Source organism: Pogoniulus pusillus, chromosome 2 (assembly GCF_015220805.1).
Source record: "Pogoniulus pusillus isolate bPogPus1 chromosome 2, bPogPus1.pri, whole genome shotgun sequence".
NCBI lineage: Eukaryota > Metazoa > Chordata > Aves > Piciformes > Lybiidae > Pogoniulus > Pogoniulus pusillus.
The window spans coordinates 40,279,756-40,299,229 of record NC_087265.1 but is presented as its reverse complement, the minus strand read 5'-3'; the positions used below and the strand labels follow the sequence as shown (position 1 = coordinate 40,299,229).

Here is a 19,474-nt window from a genome sequence, read left to right as displayed (position 1 = left end):
AACTTTCCAGGTAAGGAAAGTATTTGTTATATATGCTTTATTCTACACAAAATTCTTGCAGAAGACCCTTTCTTTTAAACCCTATATGCTGGTTTATGACATTAAAAGATACACTCTCTGCTTAGCATACAAAGAACTTGGCAGAACTTATTGCTTGGATTTGTTTTGGTGTTCAACTAGAAATACACTAACCTACCTTCAAAGGGTGAGCGCTAAAAAGTTTCTGACAAATCTTTTCGTGGCATCTTTGCACTATCTACAGGATGAGACCAACACGTGGAAAGAAATAACAGCGGTCTCCCTCCTTTCAAAGGTCCTGGACACCTCATGCATACTCTGACACTCCTGCATAGGTCCTCTGTAAATATCACAGTCCCTCCTTCACTTTTCTGCAAGACATTTTAACACGTCTTATTAACAATATCCCTTAAGGCCAATATTCTGATGGCTTCCCTTTCACCCACAGCGCTTTGGCCGCAGGCCGACGTAGCATCAGCCTGAGCGCCGCAACGCGCATTCCTGAGCCCAGGCCCGCCTTCAGCACAAAACAACCGAGGCAGGCGCAGCGGGGGCAGGCCGCGAGGCCAGCGGGCGGCCTGACGTCAAGAGGAGAGGCGGGGCTCGTGACGTATCACCCGCGGCTGCGCGCTAGCGCTACCACCCCCAGAGCGGGCGGCGGTTAGTACGCAGGGCCGGCTGCCGGCGTGGGACCGCGGAGGGCGGGAAGGCGCTTGACTCAGCGTTGGCACGGTTATATCTTAACTTCTCTCGACCCCTATTCCCTTTTTCCTCTCTCTGTCTGCTCTCGCTCCCGTCCTTTGCTACCCCTTCGCTGGGGAGGGGCTGCTCGGCCGAGCGCAGCCCGGGGCTCGCGGCGCGGCTCGCGGGGGGAGGGGCGGCGGCCGCGGTGAGGGAAGCAGTAACGGCCGCTGCGCGCGCGCGGCAGCCAGGCCTCCCTTCCCCCTCTCTGCCTGGGTGGCTGCATCCCGCCATTGCACCACGTGATTCCCCCTCCGCCCTCCTCCTCTTTCCCTCGGCTCCATATTGTTACGGAAGAAGGCGAGTCTGGTCACAAAATGGAGGTAACTGCCCGCCGCGTATAGGGAGCGGAACTCGCTAGGCTGCGATAAGGCAAGAGTGTAAGGGGAGGTGAGGCGGCCTCCTTTACATTTCCCTCTCCCTCTCCTTCTCCGCAAAAGCCGAGCCGCATTAGCTAACTGCCGGAGCCTCTAGGGCGGAAGGGGGAGAGCTGGGCGCGACGGGCAAGCGGCTGCGTGTGTGTGTAGGTAATGGTGTCCTTTAGCGTTCCCGCTGCCCCTCTGGAGCGTCTGCCCTAGAGTGTTGTTGTAGCGCTGGATCCGTTTTCCTCTGCGCCATGGCGCATTAGCCCGCAATGGCGGATGCTGGCAGGAAGAGGGAGGATGCGGGAGAGGCTGCGCTTCCGCCGTGCAGACCTTCGCGCGCGGCGGCTCCGCCGCCATTTCGCTGCGCTGCACAATGTGGGGGGGGGGGGGGGGGGAAGATCTGGTACTCGGCTTGGGACAGGACTCTTAGTAGCAGTTTCCTCCACAGCCATCCTAAGGGACTCTGAAACACTTAGGCACGTATTCGAGCGACAGTGGAGAAGCAGCGCGTCCTACATACGAGTGTGTCATTGTTCTGGCCTCTCTCTGTGGCCCCACACCTAAACTACCTGGAATAGTTCGGTAGGGATATTCTTTACCCACTTGATTCCCTAGTAATAAGCTTCTGTAGCGCTAAGGCCCTTTAGTACAATATGCTGCTTCTCACTGAGAAATGCTGGTACACGTTGCAGCACCTCCGTAATAACCCACCTCCGTAATAACCCTCCCCCGTTCCCGAGGGATTTAGCACGTGTAGCGAGCTTTCGCTGTTCGGAGAGGTGGGGGAAGGCATAGTGCAAAGCTTTCTCCCTATGCCTTTATCCCTTCCCCAGTCACACGTGCACAACAGCTACAGCATTTGGTAACATCCCACCATGATCGAAAGGGCCAGCAGGAAGAAGCAATCGTGTGCAAACGTTGGTTCAATTTTTCCTAAACTTGAATGAAGTCGAGATTAAATGCAAACAAGCGCAATCATTCACATCCTACCTGGAGGGAAATATTGTCACGATAATCTCGCCTTATTTTTTATTTTTTTTACTCTCTTCTCAAACCTACGGATTTTTTTTTCTCAGATATTTCAAATAGATCATGATAAGCAGAAGCGGTGTGGATGGTTTTTCTGACATTTTTGTGATATGGGTATTTATTACTGTCTCGACCCTCTTCGTTATAAACGAAAACCTTAGAAAATGTAGAGCAGAGAAATCAAGCCACACTGGTTTCTCTTCCTGCATTAGGAGCAGAGAAGAAACTAGATCCTTTGGCAAAAGAGCTAAAAATAACTTCCATGTAATCAATTGTTTTAGCTACTTCACGGTTGTTGAGTAGTTTGGCAACTGGAACAGTTGATGGCTTCAAAGCATTTTGAAATGCTTCAGTAAAGCTTGGAAGGTCATTGCATAAGTTACTGAGATAATACCTCTTGCATTTTTTCCTAGCAGATGTACCTTTCAGCATTAGGAATAAAATACCAACACTTATGAGATTAAAGTCTATTATTTTGCTACTTTAACTCTTGGATTTGGCAAAATACACTGTATGTACATTGGCTCTAATTTTATCTGTTTACAGAATAAAAAGTTCATAATATTCTCTAAGGACAGGTGAATTTCCATTTTGGGAATATCTGTTTCACCTCTATTGTCTTGTCTCTGTGAGACCTACAATTCCAGTGATTTCTCATAAATTACAGATGTTCTGAGACTACTTTTAGCTCTGTCGTTAAGTTGCACTGTGTATTTGCTAGTTTAACTCAGGTGATTAAAACGTTCTCAGTAGTTTTATTTAAAGTTGATGAGAGTATGTTAAATATTTAAAAAAGCTAATGGCAGCTTTTTTAACTTCGTGAGGCAAAGTATAGGAATAAGGCTGAACAGGGCTGTGTTCCACTTCAGCAGATGGTGTGCATTAGCAGGGAGACAGCTCGCTTTTGACTGTCTGTTCGCCACAGTGGCAGGGACCATGCCTCAGGGCTTTTTGTTGGCCACCATGGAGCCTCACTGGAGAAAGCAGCAGGTGACAAAACAGAGAGGGATTGCGTACTTCTCATTACTTAAAGTCTTTAAATAGGCTTATCCCTTTCCTCCTTAATAATTACCAAAGTTTTATTTTGCTATGCAGCTACATTTTTTAAAAGCCTTTGAATTGCTAATATTCTCTTTCACTTTCCCCGTATGACTTCAGGAATTAAAACAGCTCAGTTGAAACAGTATCTTAATACTCTTAAGTCAAACTGCTGTTTGATTTAAAGGTTCTCAAGAGCAGGATTAGTGTTGTGTAGAGAGGAACTGAAGATAATTCAAGCACTCTATTTCATAAAATCTTCAAAATTGTTAATGTGTTAAATCACAATACTCATTATTTCCCAAATGAGTTTAATTTGAAACTGGATGGAATTACTAAATAAGTTTCCACTCTTGAGTCACAGTACATAGCACTCATTATTAGAGGTCTGCCTGCCTTTTATTATACAGTATTTGGAAGAATAAAACTTAACCAGAAAAATCCTCCCCACAATCCAAGCAAACCTGAAAGTACACCTAATCTGGTAAATATTTTTTAACGCAGCACAAGTAAAGTTCAATAGAACCATGTTGCTTAGTTGACAGTGCTTTGGCTACTGTAATAATTGTTTAAAAAACATGCAAAGTAGTGATGAATTGTAGCCAAACTTACTAATAAAGTATAGCAAGACAAGGAACATAATAGTCTCAGAAAACTGGAAGTAAAGGCTCATAGGAATGTGATTTAAACACCACCACCCCCTTTTTTTTTTTTCCACGAACGGTGTGGGGTTTTTTGGGTGTCTGGCGGGGGGGGGTGTGATTTTATTTTTTAGGGGGCGAGACAGGAATACATAGATAGAGATTCACTCATTGAGTTTATCTGGTAAAAGACTTGCTTTTTGTATGGTGTGTACATAACTTTGTTAACAGTTGTGAAAATATGGACATGTAAATAGTACAGGCTGTTAATCAAATATATCACTGAGAAGCAAAAGTAAAGCAAATTACCAGTGCTATAGATGGCTGAGGATCATCTGTTAAAATTTCTGATGTTGCAAGAGTAGAATCAGTAAAGGATTCTTGCATTTAACATATCTGCTTGTGTTCCAGTTCCAGGCTGCTAGATCACTGATTATAAGTTACACGTAAGATAATTCTAAAAAGAAATATTTGCAGTGTGTTGAATATTTTGAGGTTAAAAATCTAGGTAAGTGAAGTTTGATTTGTGTAGTGGACTTGGGTATCAGAAGTGGAATTTGCCATTTGCAAATTGTATTTGTGATAGTTATGCAAGACAGTAATCGACATAGGTTGTTCTGGGGATTTTAGCATTAATTTCCAACTGTTGTAAGAAAAGCTTTACTAGGATAACAGATGCTTTTCTTAATCACCAGTGAAATAGACTGAGGATTTTTACCCTTTTAAATAGTTTTTTCTACGTTAACCCTTCCTCCGGTGTCCTCCTGTAAAGCTACACTCAAGCATTGCTTCACAGGAATTGGGGTAAGTACTAACTTACCTAACCTGTTTTCTAGGTTTCCTACATCTAAAATAGAGGCCGAGTTAGAGTACCCTTCCAAAATGGCTGCTCTTAAGGAAGAGAGAGATGTGGAAGACTACAAGAGGAAAGGGAGACGATCCTCACAGGTGAGAGAATTTCTTTTAAAAAATGCTTTAAGGGGAAAAGATTTTTAAAAACTCGCAAATGAACCATTTCTATTTGATGTATTAATTCATAGCTTTTTAAATTTTGCCTGTGTCACCATTTTAGTGGGATAACTTTAAATTGTAGTGTAGTACTTAAATTTTAAGGGGTGAGAGATGCAATGTAGTGGGGGAATTTTACTTTCCTAATTTTCTGCTATTAACTAAAGTGATAAAATGTGCTTGTGATTAAAGCAAGATGCGATTTAAAAAAAAATCATGCATCCCCAGTAGCAGCAGGAACCTGATTCTTCATATCTTCGAAATCCTGGCTTTAGAGGGAATCAAGACAGGTTCTTTTTTTATAAAACATGACTGCCTGATAGTCACTGCAAGTGAAACTGAGGCTATGCTAAGTAAAAACAACAGTTTTCTTTGCTTCTAACTAAATATCGTAGACTGAATAAGGTGCATAGTATAGAGAAGATGTTGGGGCTGTTCTGGGAGGATGGGAGCTAGTTACTTTTTATTTCTCCCCCGGAAATGAGAATGGGGCAATAAAGCCTCGTATCCTTCAGAAGATAGACTAAAATTTAACATCACAAAATGAAGTGTTAAATATTTTTATATAGCTTATAACAAACATTACCTGATGGGTGGTTTTGATTTGTTTTCTAACATCTTTCCAGGATGCCTGAATTTTTAGCTAGTTCAGCTTTTTCTAGGAATGATACTCTTGCAATATGTGAGAGCCTTTACAGTTGAATTAGAACCAGCCTTGTCTGAAGTGCATCTACGGGGTACATAATGGTTATTTTGTATTGCAGTGTGATGAGTAAAGTCCGTTTGGAAGGAATGTTGCAACTTTGTCGCTTATTTGGACTTTGGATAGAATGTAACTGGGGTCTCTCAGCTGCGTAGTAATTCATCTCTTGCAGTGCAAAAGTAACTTGTCCCATAATGTACTTAAAAGCTATTAAATTTCTAGAGGTGTTTTGCAGAGAACATTGAGATGCTAGTTGTCTGTAAGGTTTCCCATTTCAGAAGGCAGTCTGGAGTTGAACTGCTTAAGATGGAGCAGTTTCATCTTGCAGATAAGCCTAGCTGTGGTGCCAGGAGCTTGCTGGTCTTCACGGAGGTGTGATGCACCGGAGGACTCCACATGAAAACTGCCTTTAGAGAGAAGCACCACAATGCCAAAAGCCTGATTATTCAAATCTCCTGCCATGTGCAAGTTAAGTGTATAGCAAGTTCAGAATAAAGATTGTGTATCTGCGGCAGCGCTGTGAAAACGTGTCCTGGGTTCTGCAAAGATGAGGATTTCTACAGAAATCCCCAGAGGTTGCTGGTTGCCAGTTTTTCTTCCTCCCTTCTGAGACACGTACGGTTAACGTTCGGAGTAACCAGCGGCTGGATTTGGGTGGCGCGGAGGAGCGGTGCACGTGCTCCCCCACAATGCCAGCCTCTCCCTGCCCTCCTTCCGCTCCGGGAGCTCCGGCGGCGCCGCCGCGGCGCTGGGACGTGGCCGCCAGGGCGGGTGCTGCTGCGCGCGCGCCTTCCCGCTCTCCTGGCCCCGCCCCTCCGGCTCCATATTGAGGGTGGGGGAGAGGAGATCGCGCACAAAATGGAGGCGGTCTGGGTTACGCAGAGCTTTGCGAGAGGCATTAGCTAGTTAAAGCTGGAAAGAAAGTTTCCTGCCTTCTTAGAGCCTATTATGCAATTTGGGAAGTCCCTTAAGCTGCTCGTGAGAGAAACGAGGCTTCTTGCCGGCTGCAGGCAGAATAGGTGTTTGCCGCTACCCTTTCCCTCTCCTGACAAAGGAGAATTGCAAAATGGCGGCCTGGGCTGCAGTGCTAGCTGAGGGGGAGGGAACCTGCGGATTTTGTTTGGTCACACAGGGGAGAGGACGGGAGAGATGTGTTATGCAGGGACTGCCGTCCGGGAGAAACTTGTAATCAGCTTGCAGCAGAAGTACTGAGGAGTGATGTGTGGTGGAGGATAGCAGCATGGAGATGCTTAACCCTAGTGAGAACAAAATACCTGAAAAAATTAATTCTCTATGAAAATATTGGGGTTTATATCTGTAGAGACCTCTCAAAATAGGTATCTGCTGAATGTATTTTCTCTTGGATAGAAGGAAGAAAAGTTGTAACAGCATTTTTCCAGCCACATGAGAATGACAGTTTATGTGCACATAATAGAATTTTCTTTAATATGCATAAGAGAGTTTGAAACACTTAATGTTCTCAGCTTTAATGTAACCCAGCTAAAAATGAGTAGTGTCAGGAAGTACAAAAAGGCAATTAGCATCAGAAGGCAGTATACATTTAACTTAGTTTATATAGTATGTTACTCTGAGTAAGTAGAATGTGTTACTTTCTAGTATTTTGATTTTGCATATAGATAGAAGGGAGATTTTTACTGTACTTCTGTAGTCCAGACCACTTGGAAGAGTGTGGAAAAGCAGCTTTACTTTGTAGTCATAAGACCACTGACTGTCAATCATTCATGTAATATTCTTGTAAGAGAGTCAGTGCCTTCAATAGCACATTCTTACTGGGAGTAAGGGCCTTTTTCCTGCTAAGTTCAGTAAGTGTGAAGTCGGAGATTTACTCCTCAGACAGCTTTTCACAATCTTAGGCACTGTTTCTGTAGTACAACCTGAACTATAAAGCAGTGGTTTCCTAAAGCAATATGTGATTAAATTAATCTTTTACCAAGTATTGCTTCATAGTATTCTTGCTCTTTGGAGTGGTAGGCTTACACTCCAAGGGATATACGATTTCTGGACCAGCCCAGGCACCACCACCACCCCCCCCCCCTTATTTAAATTATGGTGGAGATTAGAGCATCTCACCTTCAGGTTTCAGTCAAGGCATCTACATATAGAAGTTTGTGGGTGCTTTTTTGTAGTTCAGTTTTTAGGCTAATGCTGCTTGTAGTGTAGGTTAATTAACTGCAGCAGAAATGTTCATGCCCATTGTGCATTCGTGCTGCAGCATTGAAGTCATATGCAGCATAGCTAGCCAGCACCTTGTGCAGTGTTTAATATGCACAAAAGTACTAGCTTACTAAATAAGATTTTTATGGTTTGTTTTTTTTAATAAGATTCTGTGTCTTAGGGGAGAAAGCTGTAAAACAGTTTTTCATAATCTGCTGCCAAATGTATGGAGATATACCCTAACACCAAAACAACCCACAAAAAGACCAATGCTGAAGGAAAGTGGAAGTAGTAAAGCACCTGTAAAGCCACTTTAATTGTGCTATAGAAAAGTGAGCTCTGAAAATTTGCACATTTTAAAAATGTAGCTAGTTACATTATTGAGAACTTCACTTAACAAGCATCTTAAAAGAAGTTTAAGGTATCAGTCTGCCAGTAGTTGTGCCCCCAGTAGTTGTTGATGACAGTCATTACACAGGATGATTTTTAATTTGTAAAAGTGGTTCACATTAGTTCACATATGTACTGAATATGTACTTAGAGTTTTTTCTTGCATGTACTCAATTTAAAAATTATACTTATTTTTTAAGGAATTAAATTTGATTAATTTCTTCCAAAATGCATAAAAATAACTGCTCAAAATGGATGACCCAATAGACAAGACACTGGATTTGCACCATAGCTAGTTTTTCTTTTACACTACTTTTTTTTAGTTCCTTCTGATTATGCTTTTTTTTACCTAGCAGTTTCATTGCTAATCCCTACAAAGCATTATGCATCCCAAACATGAGAGTGCTTAAAGTGAATGCAGTACTGTGGAGCTTGAGGAAATAACTAAATTACTTAGGATATTGAAATTTCCTTACTGTTGTTTGCATTTGAGCATTCTTAAGTTGTTACTGTTGTAATTAAAATCACACCTCAGTAAGTGTTTACTATTCTGGTGTCTAAACCCATTAATAGTAATTGTTTTTATGTAAATGTATTCCACTTATTTGTGTGGAGATAGTTTTGTAGTAATTTTGTGGTTTGTGTTCAACTATGTTTTTGACTTTTGATTTTGTAGGGTCATGAGCCAAAGGAGCCAGAGCAGTTGAGAAAGCTGTTCATTGGAGGTCTGAGCTTTGAAACAACAGATGATAGCTTGAGAGAGCACTTTGAAAAATGGGGCACACTCACGGACTGTGTGGTAAAGTGTCAAATATTAGTTTATGTTTTTGTAAGAATATAGGTACTTAATTCAGTACAAGCATGCAGAATGCCTCCCTGTCTGTTTTGCAGGTGATGAGAGACCCACAAACAAAACGTTCCAGAGGCTTTGGCTTTGTGACTTACTCTTGTGTGGAGGAGGTGGATGCTGCTATGAGTGCTCGACCACATAAGGTTGATGGACGCGTGGTTGAACCAAAGAGAGCAGTTTCAAGGGAGGTAAGTTTGTGTTTCAGTTAACCTCATTTCCTAGTCTTTACCTAATGATTTAAAACGCTGATTGTCATTTTCTGGCATTGTAGGATTCTGTAAAGCCTGGCGCACATCTCACAGTAAAGAAAATATTTGTTGGTGGAATTAAAGAAGATACAGAAGAATATAATCTAAGAGAGTACTTTGAAAAATATGGCAAGATTGAAACCATAGAAGTCATGGAAGACAGGCAAAGTGGAAAGAAAAGAGGCTTCGCTTTTGTAACTTTTGATGATCATGATACAGTTGATAAAATCGTTGGTATGTGACTCCCTAGAGGGAATTGACTTGGGGATAGAAGTGCAACATTGGATTTCAGGGAAGTGTATGTGGAATATGAGGTGATGATGTAACCAGCTGCTTTATTTTAAGAAATGGGGTAACTTTAATACTCCTTTATAAGTGTGGTCATGTTTTACAGTAGTTTTCTATGAGAGTTCTATAGCATATTGCTTTCAGTGATTTGTTTTTTTAACTCTGGTTATTCCACAATTTTCTCTAGTTCAGAAATACCATACTATAAATGGACATAACTGTGAAGTTAAAAAAGCACTCTCAAAACAAGAGATGCAGACTGCTAGCTCTCAGAGAGGTGAGTTTTTGGAGTTGTGCATGGTTGTTTTATGTGTACCTGGTATTCAGTTAATGTAATTATAAGTAAAACATTTTGCAGGTCGCGGAGGTGGCTCAGGAAACTTCATGGGTCGTGGAAACTTTGGAGGTGGTGGAGGGAACTTTGGCCGAGGAGGAAACTTTGGTGGAAGAGGTAAATGACTGGCATATTTTATATAGAGTAGAATTTCTGGTTTATTTCCTGTGTTGGTTGGCTTAAACAGTTAACAAGTGGATTCAGGAAAATGCTCCTCTGTTTTCTGTTCCAGGAGGCTATGGGGGTGGTGGTGGCGGTGGTGGAAGCAGAGGAAGCTTTGGGGGTGGTGACGGATACAATGGATTTGGTGATGGTAAGTGTTTTGCTCAGTTCTTAATTTTTTTTCCATTGTAACCTCACATCATGCAGATGTTTATGATTATTGAATTAAATGAAATTTGGATGTCAGCTGAGATGGCTAAACCTGCATAAAGCAGTAACCAATTTAATGTAGCGGATACCTTTTCAATCAACTGTAAGGCTTTTTGTGGTTCAGTAGTATCTTCTTCCATGATGAAGTTTGGATGAGTATCCAAAATGCACCTGAAGAAAAGTGTGGAAATAATTAATGCCTATGGAAGTAGCTTTCATGTCAGGGAAAGGCAGGAAACAAGGGAGGTGGTGTATAGTTATTTCTGACCTGATTCTATAATCAGATACATCTTAAGTTCTTTGGAACTGTTTCCCATTTTAGAAGTACTCTGTCAAAATGTCAGACTAGATCTGCAACTAGACTAAAGTCTTTTCAGATGCTTTATGTATATGTCTGGATAAAACCTGTTAAACCAGAATTTTTTAAGGTTTTTGTCTACTTGGGTCACATCTGTTCAAAGGAATTAAGAGGGTGCTACACAGTAAAGACACAGTTTTTTCATGTATTGGGACTTGGGAGTGGTAGCAGCATGACTGTATACTCTGAGTCAATAATGAATTTCATAAGCATTGTTCTCCTCAGGGCACTTAAACTAATGTGTGTGGGGTGTTTGGATTAACTGCTTTATAAAAATGATGGCACTGCAATGAATAGAATACAGGGAGAATATTGTGTGGGATACTCTGTGGTTCTACTGGTAGTTCTGTGTTATGTGGTCCTTTCCTTACCAAGATGCAATGCTGATGTATTTATTTTGACTTTTATTCAAAGGTGGCAACTATGGAGGTGGTCCTGGCTATGGTAGCAGAGGTGGTTATGGTGGTGGTGGAGGACCAGGATATGGAAACCCAGGTGGTGGATATGGTGGTGGAGGAGGAGGATATGATGGCTACAATGAAGGAGGAAATTTTGGTGGTGGTAAGATGCCAGCTTTTTAAATAGACAGAGGATATCTCTGTTTTTTAGGCATGTCTGAGTTGTAAGATGCCTGATGTGTACTGCATAAAATGAGTTGTACAGTTAGGTCTTAATGTAGACAAATGCTCTTTTCCATCCAGATCATCTTTAGTACACCATACTGCATTGCTTTGCGTGGTACTAGTTGCAGTGTTTTGAAAACTAATATATCTATATATGGAGCTAAAGTAAGAGAATTTTTAAGCTTTTGAGCACTTGGGTTATGCTGTTGCTGTCAAATAGCAGTTCACATCATGTAGATCACTTCCTCCTTTATGGAGATAATGAATCTAAGTTGATAAACTTGTTAATTGTTTGCTCCAGGTCTGGGAAGTTAAGCTGCAAAATCTACTACTGCATAATTTTATTATGTCCTCTGATGTGTAAGCAGTGTGCCTGTTACAGTTCTGTCATTTTATGGAGCAAACCAGTTGTATGTAATTTATTACTGTCATATGTGTAAACCATTGGGCAGTGGAAGAATGACCGTGAAACCTGTGTTTTTCTGAGTTCGGAGGCTTTAAATTTCTTTTGTGTTCATTTCTAATTGCCTCAAAGCTGTTTACAATTTCTAATCACAGAATCTTCAGGTTGGAAGAGACCTTTGATATCAAGTCGGATTGCTATGTTGTGTGGTATTTTTCATCATCAACGAAATGCCAGTTTTTAATCCTTGAAACGCTAGGGGTCTTCTACTCCAATGCACAAATGACAGAGTTAGCATGCAAAATGCTTGCAATTCTATTCCAAATTGTTACAAGCTACTGCAATTCACATTACATTGGATGTCATCATTTGGCAGGCTTCATATCCTAAGTGTTGAGCGAAAGTGACTTTATAAATCTGCATTTGTTTCAGGTAATTATGGTGGAAGTGGGAACTACAATGATTTTGGAAATTACAGTGGACAACAGCAGTCTAACTATGGTCCCATGAAAGGTGGTGGCAGCTTTGGTGGCAGAAGTTCAGGCAGTCCCTATGGTGGTAAATACAATTTTGTACAGAAATTAATTTTGGGTTAAAATTTCTTGTTATTCCTGTATCTCAATTTGCACTCTTGTTTGTTTTTCAGGTGGTTATGGATCTGGAAGTGGAAGTGGGGGCTATGGTGGTAGACGATTCTAAAAATGCTACCAGAAAAAGGGTAGGTGCAATGCTTATTTGTAATGTTGATTAATAATGTACAACTGTTCACTGAGAGTAATAATTTTCTTATCCTGTATTCAACAGGCTACAGTTCTTAGCAGGAGAGAGAGCGAGGAGTTGTCAGGAAAGCTGCAGGTTACTTTGAGACAGTCGTCCCAAATGCATTAGAGGAACTGTAAAATCTGCCACAGAAGGAACGATGATCCATAGTCAGAAAAGTTACTGCAGCTTAAACAGGAAACCCTTCTTGTTCAGGACTGTCATAGCCACAGTTTGCAAAAAGTGCAGCTATTGATTCATGCAATGTAGTGTCAATTAGATGTACATTCCTGAGGTCTTTATCTGTTGTAGCTTTGTCTTTTCTTTTTTCTTTTTATTTTCCCATTACATCAGGTATATTGCCCTGTAAATTGTGGTAGTGGTACCAGGAATAAACAAATTAAGGAATTTTTAACTTTTCAGTATTTGTGTAGTTCAGTTTTTCCACATTTAGTACAGAGAACTCTTATAACAGAAATAAAATGTAGTCTAGGGTGTTTCCTTGTTAGATAATAGAGAGGATAAATGCATTTCTCAATTACTATTTTGTATTAATTTAACAATAGAAACACCTATTGATTTGCAGTCTTAAAGGGTCTAGTCTCAGTGTATATATGTAACTGTCAATGACATGAGTTACATAGCCATACAGAGGGAAAACATCTGTATGTTGCATTATAGTTTGTTTTAGATGTATACCTAGGATTGAGTTACTCAAATTAGTGTTTGTGAATTATAGAACTAAGCTTTACCTTAATGAAAACTTCAAATTACTTTTTGGTTTGTGCATATTTTTTAATTTGTAGTTCTGTATTAGTACTAGCGCTTCAAGAAAATAAGGCATGATAAATATTTTAACAAGACCAACTTTAGACACATTAAAGCTGTCTCCCGTCTCATTTGAGATGTACAAGGGATAACTGCAGTTGCTTAAGTCTTGGGTGAAGACAAAAAGAAACTTGCTTTTTACCTTTATATTTATTGTAATTCCCGAGAAGTTAAGGTGGGGGGAATCAAGTGCCTGTTTCCTTGGGATATACAATGATTCTGTTTCAATAAAACTATACTTCGGGGAGGGTGGCTTGGAATTTTCATCCCCTTCCTTTGGTCCCCATTTCCCTTTCCCTCACACCAGACTGCGCTGTTTCAATTAAATGAGGCGTCATAGTGACAGTAATAGGTATGTTCCTCAATGACTTTTAATGGCTATATACTTTCTTGCATGCACCCTAGGCAATTTTCTGGACACATTCTTCTGACTGGGAGCCAAGGGTAGCACAGGTGTAATCACTGACAGTCCCAGGTAATGCGTTCCAAAAGCCCATTCACCATGGGCTGTAAGTAGTATAGTTTTCAAGCTTCTCCCCTTGCAAATGTCTGCACTCAGCTAAGAGCTCAAAAATAAAACACTGTCTAGATGTATTTTACTGACTAGAAACACTTCCCACAATGTAGAATGGTACAGTCTTGAGTTTCCACAGACAGAACGATAGCGTGTTACAATTTTATTTGATGCACTGGAGTAGCAAATCTTATCAGCACATATGGCTAGAAATTGTACTTCATTCTCGCTTCTGACATCCAAATTACAGCACTGCAGTCTGTCCTTTTCTCATCTGATGTAAATTCTCTCAAGTGTTGCTGGCACAGTGCTTTCTATCCGTTCAGACTCAGAGGAGTAGGGACTCAGTCAATAGAAGAAATACTCAGACACTTGACAACATGTATTGGCGTTACTCACACTTGGTTTCACTGCTGGGTTGGTCAATGTGCAGTATAAGGTAAATGCAATTCCAGTGTAGGAATGAATCTGCAAAGATGTATGAAATACTCAAGGCATAATCAGTCATATTAATAATGAATTATTTTAAGAAATACTAGAAAAATGAGTGTGTTGTTTGGAAAAAAATTAAACAATGTTATTTAAACACTGTTATTGGAGTGTATTTAGACTGCAGTACACTAAAACAAGGAACATGTGTCAAGATGGTAGCCTCCAAACTGGATTTCAAAGTCTGTTTCTTATTTTCTGTGGAGTTTTAAAAATCTCTCAAAAGTTAAAGTGATATAGTGAACATTTCTGTTGTACATACAATTTGGGTTTGGGACTGGGGGGAGGCTGTATTTCAATAAAGGTATATTTTAAACAACCCATTTGGAGTTTGAAAACAATGGAAACTAAACCACAACTCACTAGGGAGTGAGCCACCTAACTATTGACTTGCTTTGTACATTACTACAATTAGAAGATGTGTAGACTTGTACATGGGGAATGCATCTGATTGCAGGGACAACTGGAGGATGGGGTTGATTGATGTCCCTCTGACATTTGATCTGATATTTCTAAATTTTAGAATGTATTGACAGTGTTCTTTTTAACAGGGCCTCTTGTAGCTGTACTGTGACAACAATGTTAACTTTGAAAAATAGTGTCATAATAAACTTTATGAACAAGATCTGTATGCAACCTTTTAAGAGATGGATGTAAGTGACCGCTTTGTAGGTGGGTGGGGTAGTTTAGCTGTTGTTTGTGATGCGGAAAAGTGTGAGCCATGAGGACAGTGATTAACCAGCTTCAAAGAACCTAGGATGTACTTCTTTGATCCATACTTTGCTAAGGAGACTCATAAGACAGGACTTCAGCAGCCTATTGAGTATGGAGAAGTCAGCATAATTAAAGAATGACGAGGCAGCAGGAGCAACAGCTTCAACTTCCAGAAAAGTGAAGGCATAAGATACTGTGCTGATAGTGAGCAGCTTTCCAAAGGCTAGTTAAATCTGCTTATCACAGCTGAAATATCGAAGAAAGTCTAGCCAAGAGTTCTTCACCTTATGGAACCTCCTTGAGTGATAGCTACTTGAGTTGACTCAAAATCTATAGGTCTAGCATTTAGACCTGAAAGGAAGGGCAATGAGCATAGGTAAGGTTTGCCTTTAAAATTTTTCATGAATTATAAAAAGTAGTGGGAGGTTTTTTAAACAAGGTAAGAGTAATTTCTTTAATTTTCAGGTTGAATGAGAAGCTGCTGCTTGACAAAATGGGGAATGTCTTGCACATCCTCTTCAACTGAAGGTTTCTGACTGGGTAAGATCTGTAGTGTATAGTAAAACGGTTGTGTAACTCTTATTTCCTTCTAGGCTTTCCCTTGTCAGCCTTTTGATATCAAGGAAAGCCTTAGACATTAAGGAACAAGTATTCCAGCATATACTATCCAGTGTTTCCAGATATACTATCTGGACTGGGGGTTGCTTGCTGTCATAATTGCTATTCAAGAATCTTCTGTTCCTGGCAGGTACAAAACTGCTGTGCATCTGAGATCAGCAACACAGAAATGAAAAACGTTTTGAAACGTGCTGTAGTTACCATGGGGAGTGTTCTGGGTTGGGGTGGGGGAAATAGTTCATTATCTTCAAGGAGAAAGCAACGCCTTACAGAAACCTGGAAAAGTGAAGACCTGGAAGCAGTTGGACACAGTTCTCAGTAGTGTGTAATGCACTGTTGCTGCAACAATTCTGTAAGGCATTCTGCATTACAGCGGTGGTTCCCCTCCTAAAATTCAGTCTTTTACTTACCCGTGGAAATGGAAGAGCTGCCTTTTTGGTGCTTTCAGGCGGGGTAGTTAGTGGAGGCAAGTACTGTCACGTAATGCCCAGCTGAAAGCACCACTGCCCTTACAGGGGATTGGCAGTGAAAACTTCCATGGAATCTGCATTTTATGTACACTGGTTCTTAACTCTTGGAACATATAATTTCTTTCCTGCATACATGATTGTTACAGGTCCAGGATGCTTTAACTTCTCTTTAGTAGTCTTGTACCTATTTAAACTTGCTTAGACTTGGAAATGGTGCTGGTTTTGTGAGGTCAGTTTCTGTTCTAGTGTCAGTAACTGAAATTCAGAAAAAGTCGGAGACTCTGCATTTCAGTTCAGCTCAGGGCTTTAGGCTTGTTCAGTCTGATTCTCATGTTTGAACTTGTTTCCTGCTGTCTGTAAGCATCCAGAACACAAACTTGACATTGCTAACTGAAAGTCCACTTGGAAGAAATTTACAGTGGTAATGCTGAGGTTGGAAATATCAGTGGCTTTTGTTTTTTTAAGTTAACAAATGTTTTTTGCTTAGCCAAGGTTGAGCTGAAACTCGAAAATGCTGCAGTAAAGCCAGTCTAGTGTAGGAAGCTAGATAGCTTGATGCTGAGGAGTAAAACCTCTGCTCTGCTGGGCACAGTTGTCTTGTGAGCTCATCTAGGCAGGTAGGTATGCAGCAACAGGTAATGGGGAACAATGTCTCAGGATTACTTGGTTGAAAGCACATGATTTTGTACTTGGGGAGGGAGAATGCTACAGGGTTTTCAACAGTAAAATCTTGACTGCTCTAACAAGAACTCCACCTTGTTCTATAGTTCCTATGCCTAGGTCTGTGTATAGAGCAAAGCTCTACTTCTCTCTAACAGGAGAGGATTCTACAATGCTGCAGACTTGGGTCTTCTGTGTGCTGTATAGAACTAGGAATTCGCTTGATAGTATTGTTTTCACACTTGGATTTTTAACACTTTTTGTTAGACTAATTAGCTTAATTATACTCCAGTTTGTTCAGAAATTAACCTTGTCAGAGGTAAATACACCTGAAAGGTCAAGTGTATCTTTGTCGAAGAGGCACTTCCAAGAGTTAAGAATGTTGGTTCTTCTATAGTGGCTGCTATTGAAAATGGTAACTAAACAGAGATGGAGAGGCACCATTAACAGATTATTGATCCCCAGGCTGCAGTTCTGCAGAAGTTTCATTTGGTACCTGAACCTGTGTGTTAACCTAAAAGCAAATGCTACTTCCAGGTAGCAACGGTGTCTTTCCCCAAAAGGGTCGTAGGTTGTCATAAGTGTTTTGTTACTAAGGAATGTTGAAATTAAAACAGCATCTTAACTGTGATTTCACTTAAACATTTAAGGCTGGAAGGGGAATACTCCTGGTCTTTCAAGCGTTGATAGTGTGATGTACTCACTTGCTGTCTTTGGTTCCTGTGTTTAAGACATGACCATGTTTTCATACATTGTCTACGCCGCAGTGGAATATTCACTTACATATCAGTCTGTGGTCTCTGACAAGTGTTTATATCTTAAACTGTGTGGAGCATGAAAGATCTTGAGTGTCACTAAAATTCAGCTATCTGATGGATGATTCTTTTTCTGCTGTGGGTGCTACAGGTTGACATCTCTGTCTAAGATTAGCTTTTTCCTGAACTAAAGTAATCCAAGTATCTCCGTAGAAGAAAAATGGCCTTCATGTAGAAGACAATATCGCAAGATTGGAAACAGAATAATCTGTTATAATAGCTGGCAAAGACTTGAAGAGGAGTGGTACTAGTGTGCTGAAATCTTAGAACTTGTGGTTAAACGAGTTTAAAAACAGCATGGAAATTTAAAATTTCAGTATAATCCATAATGGATTGGAATGTGTTAAAATGCTGAAATTTTGTATCAGAATACAAGTGTATATTGTCAATTGACTTACAATCTGAAATCAGTTGCCATCACCTGGTGTTTCTTTTAGTGCTCTGAGGAGCGGTCTTAAGTTATTACAACACATTATCGTCCAGGAATCATCTTTATGGCTAAGGACTGCCAAGTCAGATCGTCTTGGTTCAGCTCAGCTTTACTGTTAATAGTTTTAAAACTGAATGTTTCGATCGAGAAATACTAAATGGTCTTTGCATGATGACTTGTCAGCGTATCAGTGTCACTGAGTCGCTCAGAGGTTTGCAAATGTACTCTGTACCTCAGTAATAATAAAGTTAAGGTGATCTTTTGCAACACATTTTCACATGCCCAAATACTGTGGAGTATTTTTTTTTCCTTGATGATGGGTGTTTCTGTGTGAGTAGAACATGCACTGTTAAATGGAAGTCGAGCTCTGAGTTACTTCAGGCTCACATTTTGCCTGACAATACGAACTGGAAGGGTTTTGTTGGTGCTCTTTTTATCTTGCTAGTGGACTAACGAGCAAGTGCAACTAGTGGCTATCTACTGGGTTAACACAGGAGGGAAAATGACAGATACACTCAAATTGGGTGGAGAGAGTTTTAACTGGAAAGGAAATAATACAATGCAGAATTATCATCATGCAGCAAAATGCAGAAGCCAGCAACCTAACTTGCAGCCTGCCCAGCAGAAAAGACCAAACCCAAGAACTTGGAATCCCTAACTCAAACAGGAAGCCTCTCATGCTACAATCTGAACTTCAGTCTCTGCTGCTTTGCTCCAGCCAGAACTTTAATTCTGAAGCTGGCATGACAGCAGCATGGTATTAAATAGCAGCAGCAGATTCAACTCAACCCATGGCATGGCAGTACAAATACAACAGCCCCTGCAAAGGCTGATGCTGTTTGCCTTTGGCTTTCACAGTAGTGCTGGAACAAACTAGAAGTGGAGGGCGGTGGTTTACTGGGGGCTTTTGTAGCCAATTTGTAACTAAAGCATTTCTGTTGCAGCTATAGAGAGCATTTTCTCTCAAAGTTATGTATTTGATAGCCTAGTACATGGCAGGGAGTACCCAGAAACTCTTTGGGTTCTCTCTGCCATCAGACCTACCGGTGTAGTAGTTACTGTCTACAGTGTTGACCGTCCAGTGTGCTTCCCTCTTAATGCCTACTTTCTAAAGTTGCCATCCTTAAACACAAATTACACCCACTTGCTTCAAGTGGCAGCCGTGTCTCCCATTCCTCTAGCGTACACCCAGGCTTGGCAATTCCCTTCCTTGGACATGCTGTCAGCACAGGCTAAATAGAGGCACATTTGAACAGCAGCAGCAATAAAACCAGCCCTCACTGCTGCAGTGTCTCTGATTTAGCTGGTGCTTTGGCTGATGCAAGCTGCAGCAAATAGATTTGCTTCATCCACTAAATCCAGCTTCTAAGTATTCAACTGCTAGCCTTGACCATTTGCCTCAAAGAGGAGTGCCTTGCATTGCATAGGATGGACAGACCATTAACAAGGAAGGTCAGTATAAGCAAGGTAAGAACCTCAAAGTGCAACTTAAGGCACCTGGATTTATAGTTCTATGTCTTCTGCAAAAACAAATGTTGCTACTTGTATTAGGCAAGATTCCTAGCACTTCTGGGGATGTCAGAAGTCTGAGGC

At 40.8% G+C, this 19,474-nt stretch overlaps 1 protein-coding gene across 1 annotated transcript; it reads left to right on the top strand.

Moving 5' to 3' along the window:
- Positions 1–666: 666 nt before the first annotated feature.
- Positions 667–18,152, top strand: HNRNPA3 (heterogeneous nuclear ribonucleoprotein A3). The gene is made up of 14 exons (XM_064162167.1): positions 667–750; positions 4,669–4,780; positions 8,785–8,907; positions 9,000–9,146; positions 9,230–9,440; positions 9,682–9,771; positions 9,853–9,945; positions 10,061–10,141; positions 10,973–11,119; positions 12,017–12,142; positions 12,231–12,302; positions 12,389–14,827; positions 15,354–15,428; positions 15,637–18,152. The coding sequence occupies exons 2-11, from the start codon at positions 4,715–4,717 to the stop codon at positions 12,281–12,283; spliced, it is 1,137 nt and encodes a 378-aa protein (XP_064018237.1). The 5' UTR covers positions 667–750; positions 4,669–4,714; the 3' UTR covers positions 12,284–12,302; positions 12,389–14,827; positions 15,354–15,428; positions 15,637–18,152.
- Positions 18,153–19,474: the final 1,322 nt, after the last annotated feature.

Bases quoted from the DNA above. Each gene is read 5' to 3' on its own strand.
- HNRNPA3 (XM_064162167.1), top strand. From the start codon at position 4,715: ATGGCTGCTCTTAAGGAAGAGAGAGATGTGGAAGACTACAAGAGGAAA. The intron at 9,441-9,681 runs GTATGTGACTCC...AATTTTCTCTAG, and splicing joins TACAGTTGATAAAATCGTTG to TTCAGAAATACCATACTATA. The intron at 12,143-12,230 runs GTAAATACAATT...TTTGTTTTTCAG, and splicing joins TTCAGGCAGTCCCTATGGTG to GTGGTTATGGATCTGGAAGT.